The 19,536-nt window shown below is 46.3% G+C and overlaps 4 protein-coding genes across 4 annotated transcripts in view; 2 read left to right on the top strand and 2 right to left on the bottom strand.

Moving 5' to 3' along the window:
* Positions 1-1,011: 1,011 nt before the first annotated feature.
* Positions 1,012-1,484, bottom strand: Pmar_PMAR001406 (60S ribosomal protein L37, putative; the record flags this gene model as incomplete). Its single annotated transcript, XM_002783512.1, has 3 exons — positions 1,012-1,269; positions 1,314-1,387; positions 1,482-1,484. 3 exons carry the CDS (start codon positions 1,482-1,484, stop codon positions 1,065-1,067), a joined length of 282 nt encoding a protein of 93 aa, XP_002783558.1. The 3' UTR covers positions 1,012-1,064.
* Positions 1,485-1,892: 408 nt separating this feature from the next.
* On the top strand, positions 1,893-2,572 carry Pmar_PMAR001405 (Ubiquitin D, putative). Its single transcript, XM_002783511.1, has one exon. It carries the CDS (start codon positions 1,926-1,928, stop codon positions 2,415-2,417), a length of 492 nt encoding a protein of 163 aa, XP_002783557.1. The 5' UTR covers positions 1,893-1,925; the 3' UTR covers positions 2,418-2,572.
* Positions 2,573-3,364: 792 nt separating this feature from the next.
* On the top strand, positions 3,365-5,041 carry Pmar_PMAR001404 (hypothetical protein; the record flags this gene model as incomplete). The annotated part of the gene is made up of 1 exon (XM_002783510.1): positions 3,365-5,041. One exon carries the CDS (start codon positions 3,365-3,367, stop codon positions 5,039-5,041), a length of 1,677 nt encoding a protein of 558 aa, XP_002783556.1.
* Positions 5,042-9,962: 4,921 nt separating this feature from the next.
* Positions 9,963-19,536, bottom strand: part of Pmar_PMAR001401 (ATP-dependent protease La, putative) — a gene marked incomplete at both ends in the record, with an annotated part of 19,894 nt that continues 10,320 nt past the window's right edge. Inside the window, 9 exons of the mRNA XM_002783509.1 lie at positions 9,963-10,101; positions 10,374-10,488; positions 10,538-10,595; positions 10,642-10,773; positions 10,821-11,044; positions 11,099-11,189; positions 18,622-18,790; positions 19,016-19,152; positions 19,397-19,521. Coding sequence (XP_002783555.1) covers positions 9,963-10,101; positions 10,374-10,488; positions 10,538-10,595; positions 10,642-10,773; positions 10,821-11,044; positions 11,099-11,189; positions 18,622-18,790; positions 19,016-19,152; positions 19,397-19,521 — 1,190 coding nt within the window. The remainder of the gene's footprint in view (positions 10,102-10,373; positions 10,489-10,537; positions 10,596-10,641; positions 10,774-10,820; positions 11,045-11,098; positions 11,190-18,621; positions 18,791-19,015; positions 19,153-19,396; positions 19,522-19,536) is intronic.

Below are 19,536 nucleotides of genomic sequence, written 5' to 3'. Positions count from 1 at the left end.
GTAGAGAGAAATATCGCAGATCACAAGTTGGTACTCGCCACGGCGAACCCATGTAATACGATCGCAACTGCCGTTGTTGTTGAACTAATACCACAATAATCACGATTAATTTCAACCATATTGTTCTGGTGAATAATCGCAGAAAAATGTGGAAAAAAACTAACTCGATGCCAGCAATAAGTAGTGTTATAGGCGCCGACGATGAGAGTAAGTCTTGGATCTGTTGAGGCTCCATACCATCTACTTTTCTCGACACTCCCTCTTTTCGGGTTAATAAGGATACCAGAAGCCACTCTGAGTAACCCAGAAAGCCGTATGTGGGTGGTGACACTGCAGTGTCGTCACCATTATCATCTTTTCGAGGAGTCACCGCCATTAGCACTGAGTCAACTGCAATGTGAACTGTGACTGGTCTGTGAGAATTGCTGATTTTGCGGTGATATGCAGTAGTCGTGAAATATGTTGTCACTAGTGTTTTTCATATCACTAGGGTGGTGGTGAAACTCTAACATATAGTCCAGGTAATATCTATATGCTATTTATATTACAATATTTCACTACAATCCATTCTGTATATTGATGCTATATTATATTGGAGTTTAACAACAACCCGTTTTACGTAAAGTGGCGTCGTAAAACTCGCGATATTCGCGGTGATATGCAGTAGTCGTGAAATATGTTTTTCATATCACTTGGGTGGCCGTGAGACTCCAATGAATAATATAAAATAGTATACAGACATTTCACAGATCCACGCCAAATTGATAAACCCCCAGATGATGAAGTGCCAAGTAGTGGTAGCCACCATTGCTAGTGTGTGATGCTACGAATGAGTAATAATAATCAGCAATAGCGGTAAAACAGCAGTACGTTGTTACGACAATTCAATGTAACAACAACTTCACGTAAATGCTTACCCGACAGACTTTCAAAATGTAGTTCGCATTCGATATCGTGAAAATTTCCCTTTAAATGAGGACAACTCTAGAAACACAACAGTTTACTCTCTTTCTTCGAAAGTACCAGGAACAGTCGTATAGACCATACAAGCTGAGCTACTCCCCTTAGTTGGAGGCAGCGACGCCAGCCTTCTTAGCAACAGTACCCTCCTTGAAGCCGTTCTTAGCTCTGCGGTCGACAAGCTTGAGATAACGACAACGACCAGAACCGGTGGTGCGACGACGCTTAGCCTTGATTGACCAGTTGAAGCTTCGCATCTTCCTGTTGGGGAAGCCGCAAGAAGCACAGTGCTTCTGCTGAGTATGGAAACTGACAGAAAATGAATTGGAAATGCTGTTGAAGTCGAGTATTACGATCTCTTGCCGCAGCGTACGCAGAGGCCGTGAGATTTGGTCAATCTACGTCCGAACGAAGTGGTACCCTTAGTCTGAAACAACCACCAAAATTATAATAAGAAAACTCCAATCAAGTGATGAGACTAGCAATACAACCTCGTAGACATACATACCCTCCCGTATTACCATGTTGCCTGATAGACTCCTGGATAGAGGCTCTTTTGATAGCGTTCGCCTACGGTATCGATCAGCAAGGCGAGCGAGATTTACACAGAGAATCGAAACGTTGTACGCGGGCGCAAGATGAGTTTGAAAGATTTTGGTGGCTTAAGGCATGTACAGCGGAGCTTAGGTTTCAATAGGGACTTGTCATTGGGGAATGGAGTTTCACCCGCTATACGTAAAGTGGCATAATACTCTGTGGAAAACGCGATATTCGCGGTGATATGCAGTGGTCGTGAAATATATTTACCACTAGTGTTTTGCATATCACTAGGGTGGTGAAACTCTAATGATAAACTTGTGTGATGAAGCATTGAGGGATTCGCGCCTCTATGGTGTGTCTGTAGACCAACTCGCTGTTGATGTGTTGTTTTTGGTAACCGTATTTGTGTTCAAGCTCACTCAGCCATGCAAATCTTCGTGAAGACTCTCACGGGTAAGACCATCACTCTCGATGTGGAAGCCTCTGATACCATCGAGAATGTCAAGGCGAAGATTCAAGACAAGGAGGGTATCCCTCCGGACCAGCAACGTTTGATCTTCGCTGGCAAGCAGTTGGAGGACGGTCGCACTTTGTCCGACTATAACATTCAGAAGGAGTCAACCCTCCATTTGGTTCTTCGTCTGCGAGGTGGTATGCAAATCTTCGTGAAAACTCTCACGGGTAAGACCATCACTCTCGATGTGGAGGCCTCTGATACCATCGAGAATGTGAAGGCGAAGATTCAAGACAAGGAGGGTATCCCTCCGGATCAGCAGCGTCTCATCTTCGCTGGTAAACAACTCGAAGATGGACGTACCTTATCGGATTACAACATCCAGAAAGAGTCCACCCTTCACTTGGTTCTCCGCCTCCGAGGTGGCTGTCTTGTGAGCATTCTGAGTTCTGTAGTTTATTGAAATACACCGTTAGTGTCGGCTTGGTCAGCCGATGTAGTGGCGTCGACTAGCTAGTGAGCTCCTCTAGTATTATATAATAATTGACAATTGGGGTCTTGCTGCTACTGCTATTCTATACGAGCATATGTACTAGGTTAATAGAAACGCTCATTTGCTATTAAGGCTGTTGTGTTGTAAGTCAGCGCGACGAGACGTGATACCTCCGAGTTCTTCCCCGCACGAAGAAGCGAAAGAAATTTAATTTTCGAACCTCCGACTGAGACAAATTGTTGGAAGTTTTTAACCACGGCTTTACGTTGATGAGGCAGTAAGGATGTTTTCGGGCCCATCCTGGAGGTGTACACAGGCCGTGGGTTTTGAATGACGTTCTCTTTCTGTGGGGTGTTCGAGAAAAGCCTCATCCCTCGGCATTTTTCAGCGCATGTGAATATTTGGCGAACTCTGGTACGCTCTCTTAAATGGTGGTTGAATCACCTTCATAATCGATATGTTATGACGAGATGAAGTAACAAACAGACAGCACCGCTGGGTGTCGCTTTTGGAAAAGTATATTATCACAGAACATGATATACCAAGTCATGATGCCAAACAACCAGGCGTCATAATCTGTCTTATTCAGCGGACTAGGTCTGATCGTGAGTGGTCATACCTCTTGTCCAGGGCCGCAGCATCACTCGCCTGGATCGGCCTCCTTTGGCAGGCTTGACGGCAGGGCTCTTAGGGCTCACCGAGCCAACTCGAAGTCGGAAGCCAACTGTCTTAGAACTGCGTATCTTATCTGTTGCCTCTGGTATGATGATGGTCCATGGGATTGTTTTCTGGAAGCTGCGGCGGTGGACAGTTATACTCGGATACCCGCACACGTTTCGAAACGAACGAGTCTTGTGGCGCATAGAGGTACCAGGCTCTGTCCATCATCAAGGATCTGCACTGTTCCCTCTCGATTTATGACCTACGAAGCCTGGAAGCTCGCCATCGTCTTTTTGGCAGTATACGCCCGAAACTTAAAGTATCTGGTTGAGGCCTCCGACCCTGTTACTGATGCTATTCATGACCTCGAACGAGACCTCCCTATGAACGCGACGCTCACCAGCAACATACCTGATCCTATCTACTTCAAGTTTGGGTCTGCCTACAACATCACTCAAGCCGCGATGGTGTTTCCAGACAACTACACACAGCTCATCACGGTTCTGACCATCTGCCACAACTACAAGGTCCCCGTGGCCATCCGTAGCGGGGAGGGCCACTCCTACATCGGCCAGAGTAGCGTCAACAACGGCATCGTCCTCAGCTTGCAGCGGCTCAAGAATCTCGATGTTGAAATGGTCGATGGCGACTATATAGTCCAGATGGGTGGAGGCCTCAGCTTGATCGACGTCTACACTAAACTGGCATATCATGATCCCCCTCTAGGTTTCGCTGGTGGCTGGTTCCCGAGCGTTGGAGTTGGTGGCTTCATTTCGGGTGGTGGCCACGGTCTGCTCAGCTCCAAGTACGGCATAGGGGTAGACCGACTTGTGGCCGCTGACGTCGTCATATTCAACAAAACAACACAGATCTTTCAACTTGTCAAGGCCACGTTGACCAACGAGCACGCTGATCTCATGTTCGCCATTCGCGGTGGGATGGGTGGCAACTATGGTGTAGTGGTGAATTTCTACTACAAGGCCTTCGTTGCTGGGACTGTCCTATTTTCTTCCGGGTCTGTCAATGAGTCCAGCGTGCGAGGACTGGCTACCTACGTGGACCGCTTCATGGAGTTTATGCAAAGGAATGACTCCTCGGAAGATTTCTCGGCGGTGCTGATCTCTCCAATGCCAGCACCTACTTATTACTTCTCTATCTGTACTTGTAACACCACTGACAACTGTTCGAGCTGCTACGCGGTCACTTCAGCGTTCAGAGCTTCTACTGGAATCAACGGTTCGACAGGCTCCCTGCCCTCCCTGAAGGAGATGAGCTTGATTGAAGCACAGTGGGCTTCGTTCCATTGCCATCACCTGTATCCAGTGGAGGGTATACCTGGTGTCCCGCCGGGGAACTTGACGATGCTGATGACTGCTTGCCTCAATATCACTCGCCAAGTGTTGAACCAGTTCAGTATCGAACAGACACATAACTTCTTCCCCTCGAAGATTCCTCTATATGGACTGGAGGCCATGGCCGCCAAGCTGTTCAATGCTGACTGTAGAAGCTATGGTTGCTTCAAGTACGTATTGCCATACACTCACCAGATGCTCGAGGAGCCGACTGATTGCCTCCCTGATCCTGGTCAGAAGTGCACCTCCTTCGACCATCGACAACGTGGCTTCTCTATTGAGCACGGCTTCCTATTAGGTCGTAATGGAGACCCTTCTATAGTAGCTATGCCGTGGGTGAGAAACTTGTCCGAGACTGTGCGGCCCTTCTCCATCGGCACCAAGTATCAGAACTATGTCGAGTCAACCATGACTCGTGATGAGTGGATTCCTCGTTATTTCCCACATAATGGAACATATGAGAGGCTCCAGAGGGTTAAGTGCGAGTATAATTCTATAAACATGTTCAGCTTTGCTAATATAAGTAATTTCACTATTGGCATGGATGGAACTGACTGTGGTAGGCCTACTGGCCTTTGCTGACATAGCGTATTTCTATATGACTACTCAAGACTGTGACTGTGGAGACCTGAGTGCCTCCGGTCTTGGTATGTATAGCTCCGTTTCCTGATATATTTTCCTCCTATTACAAAAGATGGCATGACTCATGTGCATCAGTGAGTGTGTTGTGTTGCCATGAGATGATGAGTCAACTTGTTGAGAGCCGTGAATCGCTCTAACGCTTCCTATCCCTCCCAACTTGAGAGCCATGGGGCACTGTAGCAGCTTGTGTCACGAGGGATGCTGCTTGAAGCGGTTCATGGGTTCACCGAGTTCCAATCATTCAGCCGTCCTCAGCTTTCACCGCTTTAGCGGCAGTAATAATTAACGGCAATCGTGATCCTCACACGAGCACATCGCTGCGAGACATCACGTGATTCATCCTCTAGCTGACACGAATCGGTCGCCGCACACGTTATATAACTCACAAAGGAGGTTATTTTCTTCCCCTACGCACTCACGAGCCTTCCTAAGTTCGCAAAACTCGAGGAAACCTCTGTTGAGCCAGCAGACGAAGAGAGTCTCTGTGGAAAAGAGGTTAAGAGGATCGCAAGGGTTGTGTAACAGCGATTGTCCAATACTGTTAATAGAGTTCATCATCGACAAGGCGCCTTCGAAGATGGCTGCTCCTCCCCATAGTACTCACGACTAACTCAACCAAAGCTTCTTAGTGACATTCGATGATAACAATGAGAGATAAATTGAAAAATCATGAAGCCAACTCCCTAATCGACGGTATAAAATTTCAAAACGCCACCAGGATGTGCCGTCCGAGGACGGATGACACTGACAATAACATGCTATCATCTAGGAGCAATATAATGACGACCTGCTAATAGATGAGTACTGAGAGTGACTGTGGGATACAGCGAATGCATCGAGCACAGCGCTCGGGGCACTGTAGGTCCCCGTTATGCAAAGCTTTCACCATCGTTCTCTGAAATACTCTGCATATGGCAAAAAATGAGATAGAGCAAGATCATGATGACGAAACCGATTCTAACAGTGCACGACGATAATCTCAAGTACCAACAACCGGAACGAGTTCTTCGCCCTTTCTCTTCCCAGGATTGCAGTATCGCTATGCACGGTACATAAGGGATCGGCGAGGGAACGTGAACTGCTACCTCACAAAATCTGCAGTTACTGAAGGTGCTCGAACCTTTGAGTTCATGATGATCCACCTGAGAAGGATTGTAAAAGTCATGGGGAGAAGGTTGGGAATTGTTGAAACGAAGATGCTGAGGGCCTGCATCGGCCCGGGTGACCAGACAACTGAACCAACAGAATGACGCTACTGTGTCGTGCCTGAAGATCGTGTTGTCCTTGTACCAACTGGGGATATCATTGTTTACGAAGTCCATGGTTAGGGAATGATAGTATGGCTGGTCACAACAACGAGCTCGCTAGTTCGCTGAATAATGATTCGCTAGTTCGTACTGAGCTGAGCGCTATTGGCTAAGTGCTAAACGCTTAGTCCATGCTTGCTTGATATGTTCGTGAAAATGGGGGAGACTTAGTGAACGAGCCCTTGCCGTAGACACATTGTAGTAATCCCACAGGGTCAAGGATATCTTTGAGTCAGCGGCATTGTAGGTTACAACCTGTAACACTGACACTGGTATCAAGTGAGATAGATAAAGCTGAGCCATGACCTTGCAAATCGCGACTTGCCATATAGTGAACATCGATTGTTCAACATCATCTCAACGGTCAGGGCAGGATTGTGTTGTGAGACTTGGAAGCGACTCGGCCTCGTGAGTCCTATATCCGCCTACATACTTCCATCGGGAGGGAGATCCGCTCATTGATATCACCTCTGCTAAGCTATCTAGGCATAGGAGGGCTCAATCTCGTGTATGCCTTGTAATGGTTCGATACTGATGGACTTGACCCAAACTTGGTTATGTCTACGTATGTCATTTAGAGGACACTCGTTCCGGGTCATCCGAACAAGACTGACAACACAACAGAGAATTACATGGATCACAGTGACTGATCTGACCAATCTTTCAAATAGGTATACCGCTTAGGCAGAAGGTCCACTGAAGCCCACTTCTCCGTTAACTCGCTGATAAACTCGTCATGCTCTGATACAAAGAAGCAAGGCAACGATAGATCGAAAAGATTTCCTTGAGACTAGGAATACTTCTTCGGTCATCATTCAGAGCTGGTCCGGCTCGCAGCGCGGATAAGGTCAACTCGCTGTCTATTCTCTGACTAACAGCATGGTGCGTCGAGCTTCCTCGTTGCAGTTCCGAAGCCCCGCTAGCTCTCGAGGACTCACTAGTGTACGGCATGGTTTGGGCTTCCAAGAGATAGGTCCTTGCAAAGGTACTTGAAGAGTTCATGCAGGTGCCTCGTTGTAAGGTTGAGGCATTCTCGATGTCCGGCATAGTGCGGGCTCCCAGTGTAGAGGCTCTTGACGTTCCACCCACATGGTGCATGGAGTTACGTATTGGGGAGCGCTCAGTAACTGACATAGTACAGCATCCGAGTAGAGAAGCTCTTGGATGCTCGCCGGCGTGTTGCGTGGAGCTTTCTCGTTGTAGTCGCGAGACCGCACTGAACTCCGAGGATGCCGGAGCTTGCAGCATACCTTCGGCTATCACTGGAGATTCTCCCGTATAAGCGATATTCTCGTGAGAGTGCTCGATTTGAGTATTCAATACATCAATGTTCAAGGGATCGAAAACACCCAACAACTGTCGCCTCTCATTGCTGGCCATCTGTATTTCTTTGGATGAAATCCCTTCAGATTCTCTCTTCTCAAACTTATCTGACGGATAGCCGTCCTTCTTGAACTCTCACAAGGAAGTGAACAACCTTTGAGTGTTCGAGAGTTAAGCCGCCTTCCTCGCTGTGCGAGTGTTCGTTGATCTCGGCCTAGCTGGGCCGTTCCGATACTTTCATTGAGTCCATTCCTTGCGGGAAGAGCTCCCTTCAACGATACTCCGCCTATGCGGGCATTCCCGTTTATGTCAACTCCGGAGGAATGTCGGCGTCGGATCGAGGAATGTGTACGTGTGCGCTTGTCGGATAAACTCGGGTTCGTGGGTGTCTGCAGAGCGCCACAGTGATGCGTCGTATCCACAAGCGCTCTACACGTATAGGTTCACTTACTCTGCCTTCCTTCGGCCAGCTAGGTTGTTGAGGTTTACTATCTGTTGCTGCAGTTATTCCCTCCTCAGTTGAATCACGGTACTTTGGCCCAACAAGCGCCTGCCACAAAGAGAATCCAGCTCTGGTTAGCAGCAATGTAACGAGCCTATCTCTGGAGGTACCCACATATGCACAAGTGTAGCTGGACCCATTGTTGTCAAATCAGAACGCTTTAGTGACAAGTCACCCACATATTTCATGGTTTTCGCTCTTACTGATACTTGCTGAATATCTCCAGACAGCGCAGCTGTGCCATTCAAGCCTTAATATGCACAACTCCACCAGAGCGTGGTGTAAAGGGTATTTCAAAATCCCATGAGCACTCTTGAATATACACAAGCCAGTGCGGGTTGAGAGTCTTCGGGAGGCCAATTTCAAGCGATACATTTCTGGCACGGACATCTCGCACTCTTAGAGGAATCACGTCGTGCGTGCTCATAGTGGTTGTCACGAATTACAAGTTGGGATGGTCGAATCTTAGAGATATACCTCAGTTCTGGGATGACTTATCTGTCTCGAGGGTACTCATTGATTCCTGCGTGGAAATGATGTCACTCCTGACGTGTCGAAGAAATTGATCTTCGTAGATTGTGTGTCATATCTTTGGGTGGCATAGTTGCCCCATCTGGAAAACTCGAATGTATTGAGTCATATCTTCGGGTGGCATAGTTGCCCCATCTGGAGAACTCGCGTGTATTGAGTCATATCTTTGGGTGGCATAGTTGCCCCATCTGGAAAACTCGAGTGTATTGAGTCATATCTTTGGGTGGCATAGTTGCCCCATTCGTCGAAGCTAAGGGTATCAAGAGCGCCATCCGCCCTCTAAAAGCTTACAGCTTATAGCTTCAGTTCTCTTTACGACTAAACTTTTATCATTCCACTCCCACGCGTTCTGTACGAGCGTTACTGAGGAAGCGCTGGTATTCACTCACATCTCTTCTTCTCTTATCTATGTTGTGCATCAACCATGACCCCACGCGTGGGAAGTGGTATTTATAAATGCCGCTCAGATCGTCCGACCATTCGTGTACTTGGAGTCGGAAAGTCGGCGCATTGCTAGGCGGCTGGGACCCTAATACAGCAGTATAGCGTCATTGGCATAACAAACCTGACTGTTGATATTATGATTAACATTGTGGGCCCCATCAGATCGTCCCCTTTGGTTGTTCAAAGCGATCTCGGCACCTGATATCCTCAAGTCGATATTGCGAGTCGATTTCGCATATGTCGAGTCGATATTTACCACTCACTATTCGACAGTGTCAGAGGTACATATTCTGCAAAAGCACTTGCCGGTGGACATGCCATGTCGGACAGATGACTGCGGTGGAAATTAGCTGTGAAAAGATAGAGGTCAACTCTACTCAACAAGTTTTCGATTGTCTCGGCAGCTATAATCTGATCGCGTTCTGATCTTTTGCATTATGATCGGACCGTCAACTCAATTCGCCCCAAACTGCATGCACATGTGCCACACAGAAGCGGAGATCCTCTATCGAAGGATCATCAGTCAAATTGGCGGAGAGGCAACGAAGTTGTTAATCAGCTCAGCACGTGATGCTGTTGGTGCTAGCAACGTTGGATAATTTGGGTCTAATTTACCATACGAATGAACAACAACAGTGCCGCCACCTTTATTGTGATGAATTCAAGTGTGCACACAGTAGATGCCCATCCTCCAGAAACTTGTGAATGATAGGAACAGCAAATGTGAACGAGTCAACTTGATGAAGAAAGAAAGTCATCGTGCTGGCGCGTGGTCGATGCCAGATGGTCTGGCCACTTCAGTTTCCATCGCGGGAGAGCCGATGCCGAGAGCGATGCGAGCCACCTCTTCGAAGTCTCGCACGAAGTAGATCGTGAGATTACTCTTAAGATACCTGAGAAAAGAGTATCAGGGGTTCTCCAGCAAAGCTCTTACGAGCCATCAGAAACCTAAACGTGAAAGAAAACTCTCACACGATGTGAGCCACAACCAACATGATGATCGAGTACGCCACGATTCTCTAGGCGAGTGCTTGATAGATTAATAGACTGACTGGCAACTCTAGAGGGAACGACGGATCACTTCTACGAGCTGTTAACAGTTGCTTATTCAAACGTGCGAGGGATTGCCGAGACTAACTAATTTTCCGGTCGCAACTATACACACTCTGGTAGCTCTGCTGCATCGTGTTTATTCTGTAGGGGTAAACACAGTGTCGTGACACCAGCTCGGACGGCAGCAATTGCCTTTTCCTTCACTCCTCCAATGGGTAATACCAAACCTGACAACAGACAATACACCGAAGAGACAGCGTGCATCCAGATTGTTACCACTGAGCGAGAGCTCTCCAGTCATCGCTAAATTGTCTTTGACTGACCTCTGTAGAGCCTGCAAAGACATCAACCTCGGTATCGCGAGAGGCGCTCCAACTCACCAAAGAGCACAATGCTGTAGCAATAGTAACTCCAGCCGAAGGGCCATCCTTTGGAGTAGCTCCTTCAGGGAAATGCAAATGTATCTTCGTCGTATCGAAAAACTTGGAGTCGGGTTGGATAGAATGAACAACCTGATCACCGGACCCACTCCATGCACCTACGCAAGTGAGTCGCTCACTCTCTTCGCCACAGTAAGGGCGATCTTAGTAGACTCCGACATGACCTCCCCCAACTGTCCGGTTATCTCAATCCCACCTTTAGGATCATTGCTAGGGACCTGACCCCGACACATAGAAGGAGACTGATCGCAGCCCCGACATACCACGACAGTCTCCGTATATAAAACTGTCCCTCCCATCGCCGTCCAAGCCAGTCCCATCACGACTCCTGGAGGGGACGTACCTGCATACACTAGCTCAACAGCGAGCTGAGAATAGGGAAGTCAACACCGGCCACCTTCAAAGAGGCGCTCGCTCGTGAATGCAGGTTTGCCAACTAGATCGACCAGCCGCTTGGGAGTGATGATACAGTCGACATTCTCAGGCACCTGAACAATTATAAGCTTCTTCACAACAACGCATTGGCATATATAAGTTTGAGCGTGCAAAGAACGGATAGAAATCTGAATTGTCGTCTATGAGGAAAAGCCACAAATTGCGGCAGATGCACATCGCTATCATTTTGGTGGTCCTAAGATCAATGTCCACCTTCCGAAACAGATCAATACCTTACCCCATATACTATACATTATAATAGTTTGTTTTACACCGTACCAGCACGGCGACCATACGATCATACTTTCATAATAACAACTCAGCTACACTATCAGAGCTGTTCATGAGTGGATTCAGTAGCGGACCTCATACCTCTCTCATCAGCTTATCACATCCAGTCTCCTTATTGACGTCCCATAACAACGACGGGTCCCTTCTCCCGTATTCCTCTTCCTCTGATACCACACCCTCGTCTTCTTTCGCCTCCACGGTGGTTGCGACTTTTTCCTCGGGCGTCGTGGCTTTATTCTCAAGGAGCGACCTGCAACTCTACCATAGACTCAAGTACTGCGATTAATGAGTTGATACGATGGTCAATGCTGAGATGTATTCGCTTCCCTCAGCTGAGCTCAGAGGTTTCCAAAGCTAATTACAGAACTTTATATATGAAGTAGGGTAGAAATGTAGATGCGTCAACGGGAATTTCCCAAAAATTTCCTTAGAATTTTCATACGGTCACCAACATATGCGGTGTTGCTGAGCTCACTTTTGTTCCTTCTCCTTGGCAACCATAAAACTGAGCTTTCGCATAATCTTATCTACATGCTTTTCAAGATTGCGCACACCAGCCTCTCGACAGTAACCCTTGATGAGAGCCTCAATTGCCTTCGGCGTGAACTCCACCTAAAATCGCAAAATGAACAAGTAAACATTCGCTGACCACAATCCTTCAAAAATGCTAAATTTAAGTAAAAAAACTATGTCTAGGATATTTGGTGAAAGAATCGGCTCAGAACTCCATATAGTCAAAGTGAAACCAATCCAATATAGATGCCACGTACTGCGATATTATAAAAATTCGCGAAAAAGCCGATATTTTAACAATTGTATATACGGCCTCACAACCAACAAGAAGCTCCTTTGCTTGCCTTCTGATTCGACAGTCCATTAGCAGTCACCGCCTTAGGAATCAAATACTGCGTGGCAATTTGCACTTTCTCGGGTAGGTCATAGCCCGACAGTCTGATCACTTCCATACGATCCTGTAAAGGACCTGAGCGACTCGAGATGACTCCCTAAATCGCTGAGTAATTTTGACAACTATATATACTAAATTCTCTCTATACCGTTGTTGGTGAATAGCAGGTGCATTCTGATATGATTCTTGTTTCCCACAGTGGAATTACAGTAGATGCACGCAGAAGAGCTTTTTTTTCAAGTTTGAAGTGCGCGACTTGGGTTTCAAAATAGGGAGTATATATAGTATTTTCGGTGAAGAAATTACCTCGAAATTCATTGGAGTTTCACCACCCTAGTGATATGAAAAACACTACTGAAAACTATATTTCACGACTATTGCATATCACCACGAATATCGCGTTATTCACAGAGTTTTACGCCACTTCACGTAAACCGGGTTGTGAAACTCCAAGGTAGTTAAGGAAAAACCAATGTGACAAAGACTGCGCGTTTCACATGTCACGTTACTATACTAAAATATGTGTTTCCTTGCCGGATTTTTCTCTCAAAAACGCACCATGTAAACTCACCCGGTACAGTATCAAGTTGATTAGCAGTACACACGAACAACACTTTCGACAAATCAACAGGTACCTGACAGATCAAATACAACACTTCTTTACATACCATCAACTCGGCAACTCACATCCATATAATGATCAGTAAAGCTATCGTTCTGATTAGGGTCGAGAACCTCCAATAATGCCGATGCAGGATCCCCTTGGTGCGACGCTCGACCCAATTTATCTATCTGATCAAATCATCGCAATGAAAGCAACAACAACTACAGTGTGGTAATACTCCATGTGAAAAATGCGTTTTTGCGATACGAAGTGAATTGAAAACACTTCGCGAATAACACCAATCAGATCACACCACTTGGCGTGAAAGGCTCGCAGCATTTCACGTGTTTTACGCGTTATTCACCGCTGACACTAGTTTTCTCGCCAAGTTGCAGGTGTGAAATATGTTCTTCACTTTTGTTTTTCATATCACGGCTGAAACTCTAATGTGCTCGATTTTGATACTCCAAAACGTCCAGAGTAGTTTATTAGAAATCTTGTACTCTCACGATCAAACACACTCTACACGTGAGCTGGCGAGATTCTCAGCGACTTGAAAGACAAATTTAACGAATATACACAAGTTGGGAGCTGACCTCGGTGATGACATCGATAGTGGTTGTTGTGATACTTAGGTAGTCTTCGCGAAGTGTTATATCTCACTCTATGAAAAAGGGGAAAAGCTATGTGTTTGCGTGCCGCGTGGTGCGGTCCGCTGCACGCATGAACAACAACAATTCTTGATGGTATCCAGAAAACTCTCCCAACCGAATGCTAACCTCGTCAATAAGAACCAGAGGGTTCTGCGTCTTCGCTTTCTTCAAACACTGTATGATCTTCCCTGGCATGGCTCCAACGTAGGTACGTCGGTGACCTTTTATTTCGGCAACATCTGAGAGCCCTCCTACCGAGAATCTGAGAGTAGTAGTATACGGCCAGGGGAATCTATAATATTTTTTGGGAACTTTCCACATTACTCGGAACACATAGGAGTTTCACGGTCCGCCGTGGTATGAAAAACACTAGTGAAAAACATATTTCACGACACAGAGTTTCACACCACTTCGCGAAAAACTCATCTGAGCGGTGAATAACGCGCCAACAAAGTCACTTCACTTCAAAACGCGTTTTTCACTTCGAGTATCACGCCACTTCACGTTGAACGGGTAAAACTCAATTTCAGCTCACCTGTAAAACTCCCTATTAATACTGCGCGCAATACTCTTACCAACGCTGGTCTTTCCGACACCTGGCGGCCCAACCAAGCAAAGTATCTTGCCGTGAAGTGAACCTATTCTGAATCTTTCAATTCGAACATTACCAATAAAGTTCCACCCTAGTGATATGAAAAACACTAGTGAAAAATATATTTCACGACTACTGCATATCACCGCGAATATCGCGTTTTTCACGACGAGTAGTACGCCACTTCACGTAAAACGCGTGAAGTTACCTTTTAATTTTCCAACAGCGATAAACTCCAGTATACGCTCCTTCACATCCTTCAAGCCGTAATGATCTTCATCGAGGACCTCCGAAGCTCGGGCAATATTGAAATTATCCTGAAAAACAGCATACCCACCTAGAGGGAAAATAGGATACTATAACATATACATCGTTAATAACGAACTATAACGATTCGTTATAGACCTGATACGCCGAGGCTATGCACTACCCGATGCAGTGTTAGAGGAATATATGTTCGCTGTCCTCAGCTGCTGAGCTGAGGAGTTTCCAAAGCTAATTATAGGAGTTTGCACACGATTTCGGGTAGAAAAATATTCAAAAACCAACAGAAAATTTTATCACAATTTTCACATTGTTACCAACACATGTGGATGAACATTGCGTTTTTAGACAATTCACGTTTCAATGATTAATCTTCAGTCAGAAGCGATGGGATCTCCAACCCTCCTCAGCGTGCTTCCTTCCCATTGTGGCGTAGCATGCTGAGATTGAAGCTTTGCCCACTCCCACTTCAGCAAGCTCTACAAGTTCTCCCAATACGAGCATATTACACCAGAGGTAAGCTTGCTCACGGAAGTTACTCAGTAGTGATAGGCGTAAATAAAACTTCATTTCCTCCATTTTGACATATTGGAGTTTCACAAACCGTTTTTCGTGAAGTGGAATCGTAAAACTCGGTGAAAAACGCGATATTCGCGGCCTGTAGTAGTCGTGAAATATATTTTTCACTAGTGTTTTTCATATAACTCCTATCAAATTTGTATCACTAATATCATGAAGTATGTGAGATATAACTTCACTGAATATCAGCGTTGGAATAGGAATATATGTTTACTGTCCTCAGCTGAGCTCAGGAGTTTCTCCAGCAATTATACAAAATTACTTGTGAATTCGGGTAGAAGTAAACACAAACCAACAAGAATTTTCATATTGTCACCAACACATGTAGTTGACCATGTGCATATTTTTTCCACACTGCTGAATATCATAAAATTCACTTTCATCCTACTCTGCATCACAACAATTGCTATCAACACCTCACCTCGCTGTAGATCCCCCAAGGCAAGCTCGTCAGCCATTCTAGGTAGCTTCTGGTGATATTAAATTCAGAACTGTTCTGCTCCAGAAACGACAACTTGTTCATCTCAGCGTCGATGGTCGTTTGAACGTCTTTCGGCACCTTATAAATTTCATCCACCCTTCGATGAGATAATACGCCACTTACCGTCTTGCCCTTCAGAGCCTCTCTAAAGCGCTCTAAAACGGCCTGAGATAGGAAGCTGCAGTGCTACAAAAAATGTTCGCTCTCGTCAGCTGAGCTCAATGTTTTCCTCACTAATCATAGGATTTCACATACGAATTGGAAGAATATATTCGAAAAGTGCACTGGAACTAACGAGGATATTCCAAAATTTCCTCAGAATTTTCATATTCTCACCAACACATGTGGTTAACCATGTGCATATTTTACCACACTGGGAAGCTGATTTCTAAAGTAGGAGAAAACGCGCATGCGTGTGAAACCGCACGCACTACTACTACTACGTTCTGTGGCTCACCTGTTTATGGGTCACCCAAGAGTTCGGGAATTCTTCCTCCAGATTAACCAGGATGCTACTCGGTGTGGCATTTTGACTCGCGTACTGCTCGATGGCCCGCGAGATGTGATGCGGCAAACGTTTACGTTTCATCAGACGGGTACGCCTTGTATGGCAACCTAATATACGCGACAGTCCAACATCAACCCGCATTTTGTTAGTCAGTACTACCTGACTCATGGACTACCACGTTGGTCCCCTCCGGCTTCACGCGAAACTTTTTGTCGCAATTCTCATGGCGACCACAGCGATATACTACAACGTGTGGTTTCTTCGAAAACTCAACGATTAGATGGTAGTTCTTCTTCAGATGGCACTTTGCCTCCTCAAAAGGGCACTCGCCCTCAGGGACTTCAACCCGAAGTTTGAATTCCCACTGGCGGCGCGGGCGGGGGATACTGGGCATGATATCCTTGATGGGTTAGAGAGGAACAGCTAGAACACATTTTTTCATAAGACTGTAATCCATCCGGGATGGACCATCCCTGGTAACACTCTCATTCAAGCGAGTGTGAGTGATCCACAAACCATGGCTACGGTGAGCGTTTCACTTATTGAGGAATCTGAGCCTATCAGCCTTCAAATCCATGATTTGATAGTCACCATCGTCGAACGCTACACCAACTGTACCATTTAACATATCTTCCGTTACTGTTCCCCGGAACCATCGTGTCCGCTACCGCCCGGACGCATCGTGAACACTGAATTCTGCCGACAATCTTCTGCCACCCAGGCCCTCCGGACAAGCGTTCTTCGGCGGGCCGGCCTGACAGTGCTGGATGACGCACTACATGACACAATCTCACTCTGAACTCGGACACGCATCGCGGACGAAAGTCTCTTGAAAAAGAGCGTCGTAGAGGGTGAGAATCCCTGGTAACGTTGAATAATTTGGATCTAATTGACCATACCAATGAACAACAACAGTGCTGCCACCTTTTTTGTGATGAATTCAAGTGTGCACACAGTAGATGCCCATCCTCCAGAAACTTGTGAATGATAGGAACAGCAAATGTGAACGAGTCAACTTGATGAAGAAAGAAAGTCATCGTGCTGGCGCGTGGTCGATGCCAGATGGTCTGGCCACTTCAGTTTCCACCGCCGGAGAGCCGATCCCGAGAGCGATGCGAGCAATCTCCTCGAAGTCTCGCACGAAGTAGATCGTGAGATTACTCTTAAGATACCTGAGAAACGAGTATCAGGGGTTCTCCAGCAGAACTCCTACAAGCCATCAGAAACCTAAACGTGAGAGAAAACTCTCACACGATGTGAGCCACAATCAACATGATGATCGAGTACGTCACGATTGTCTAAACGAGTGTTTAACGGATTAATAGACTGACTGGCGACTCCAAAGGGAACGACGGATCGAATCACTTCCAAGAGCTATTAACAGTTAAGCATTCAAACATGCGGGGGATCGCCAAGACGAACTAATAATCCGGTCGCGACTATACACACTCTGGTAGCTCTGCTGCATCGTGTTTATTTTGTAGGGGTAAACACAGTGTCGTGACACCAGCTCGGACGGCAGCAATTGCCTTTTCCTTCACTCCTCCAATGGGTAATACCAAACCTGACAACAGACAATACACCGAAGAGACAGTGTGCATCCAGGTTGTTACCACTGAGCGAGAGCTCTCCAGTCATCGCCAGATTGTCCTTGACTGACCTCTGTAGAGCCTGCAAAGACATCAACCTCGGTATTGCAAGAGGCGCTCCAACTCACCAGAGAGCACAATGCTGTAGCAATAGTAACTCCAGCCGAAGGGCCGTCCTTTGGAGTAGCTCCTTCAGGGAAATGCAAATGTATCTTCGTCGTATCGAAAAACTTAGAGTCAGGTTGGATCGAATGAACAACCTGATCACCGGACCCACTCCATGCACCTACGCAAAAGAGCCGCCCACTCTTTTCGCCACAGTGAGGGCGATCTTAGTAGACTCCGACATGACCTCCCCTAACTGTCCGGTTATCTCAATCCCACCTTTAGGTTCATTGCTAGGGACCTGACCTCATCATATAACAGAAGACTGATCGCAGCCCCGACATACCACGACAGTCTCCGTATATAAAACTGTCCCTCCCATTGCTGTCCAAGCCAGTCCCATCACGACTCCTGGAGGAGATGTACCTGCGTACACTAGCTCAACAAGGCTATGAGAATAGGAAAGTCAACACCAACCACCTTCAAAGAGGCGCTCGCTCGTGAATGCAGGTTTGCCAACTAGATCGACTAGCCGCTTGGGAGTGATGATACAGTCGACATTCTCAGGCACCTGAACAATTATAAGCTTCTTCACAACAACGCATTGGCATATATGAGTTTGAGCGTGCAAATGCGGCAAAAGGGGGATAGAAACCCAAACTGTCACCCACGAGGAAAAGCCACAAATTGCGGCAGATGCACATTGCTATCATTTCAATATCCTAAAATCGATATCCACCTTCCGAAACAGATCAATAACTCACCCCATATACTATACATTATAATAGTTTGTTTTACACCGTACCAGCACGACGACAATAAGATCATACTTTCATAATAACAACATAGCAAAAACTCCACACTATCAGAGCTGTTCATGAGTGGATTCAGTAGCGGACATTGACCACATACCTCTCTCATCAGGTTATCACATCCAGTCTCCTTATTCACGTCCCATGACAACAACGGGTCTTTTCTCCCGTATTCCTCTTCCTCTGATACCACACCCTCGCCTTCTCTCGCCTCCACGGTGGTTGCGACTTTTTCCTCGGCTGTCGTGGCTTCCTTCTCAAGGAGCGACCTGCAACTCCACCATAGACCCAAGTACTGCGATTAATGAGTTGATACGATGGTCAGCGTTGGGATATATTCTCTTCCCTCAGCTGAGCTCAGGGGTTTCCAAAGCTGATTACAGAACTTTATATATGAAGTAGGGTAGAAATGTAGATGCGTCAACGGGAATTTCCCAAAAATTTCCTTAGAATTTTCATACGGTCACCAACATATCCGGTGTTGCTGAGCTCACTTTTGTTCCTTCTCCTTGGCAACCATAAAACTGAGCTTTCGCATAATCTTATCTACATGCTTTTCAAGATTGCGCACACCAGCCTCTCGACAGTAACCCTTGATGAGAGCCTCAATTGCCTTCGGCGTGAACTCCACCTGAAATCGTAAAATAAACAAGTAAACATTCGCTGACCACAATCCTCTCAAAATGCTAAATTTTAGTAAAAAAATATATCTAGGATATTTGATGAAAGAATCGGCTCAGAACTCTATATAGTCAAAGTGAAACCAATCGAATTTAGATGTCGCGTACTGCGATATCATAAGAATGAGCGAAAAGGTCGATATTTTAACAATCGTATATAAGACCCCACAACCAACAATAAGCTCCTTTGCTTACCTTCTGATTCGACAGTCCATTAGCAGTCACCGCCTTAGGAATCAAATACTGCGTGGCAATTTGCACTTTCTCGGGTAGGTCATAGCCCGACAGTCTGATCACTTCCATACGGTCTTGTAGAGGACCTGAGCGACTCGAGA

The sequence above is a fragment of the Perkinsus marinus genome (assembly GCF_000006405.1).
Source record: "Perkinsus marinus ATCC 50983 genomic scaffold scf_1104296936976, whole genome shotgun sequence".
Taxonomy (NCBI): Eukaryota; Perkinsozoa; order Perkinsida; family Perkinsidae; genus Perkinsus; species Perkinsus marinus.
Note: the sequence above shows the minus strand (reverse complement) of the source record. Positions and strands in the feature narration are given on the sequence as shown.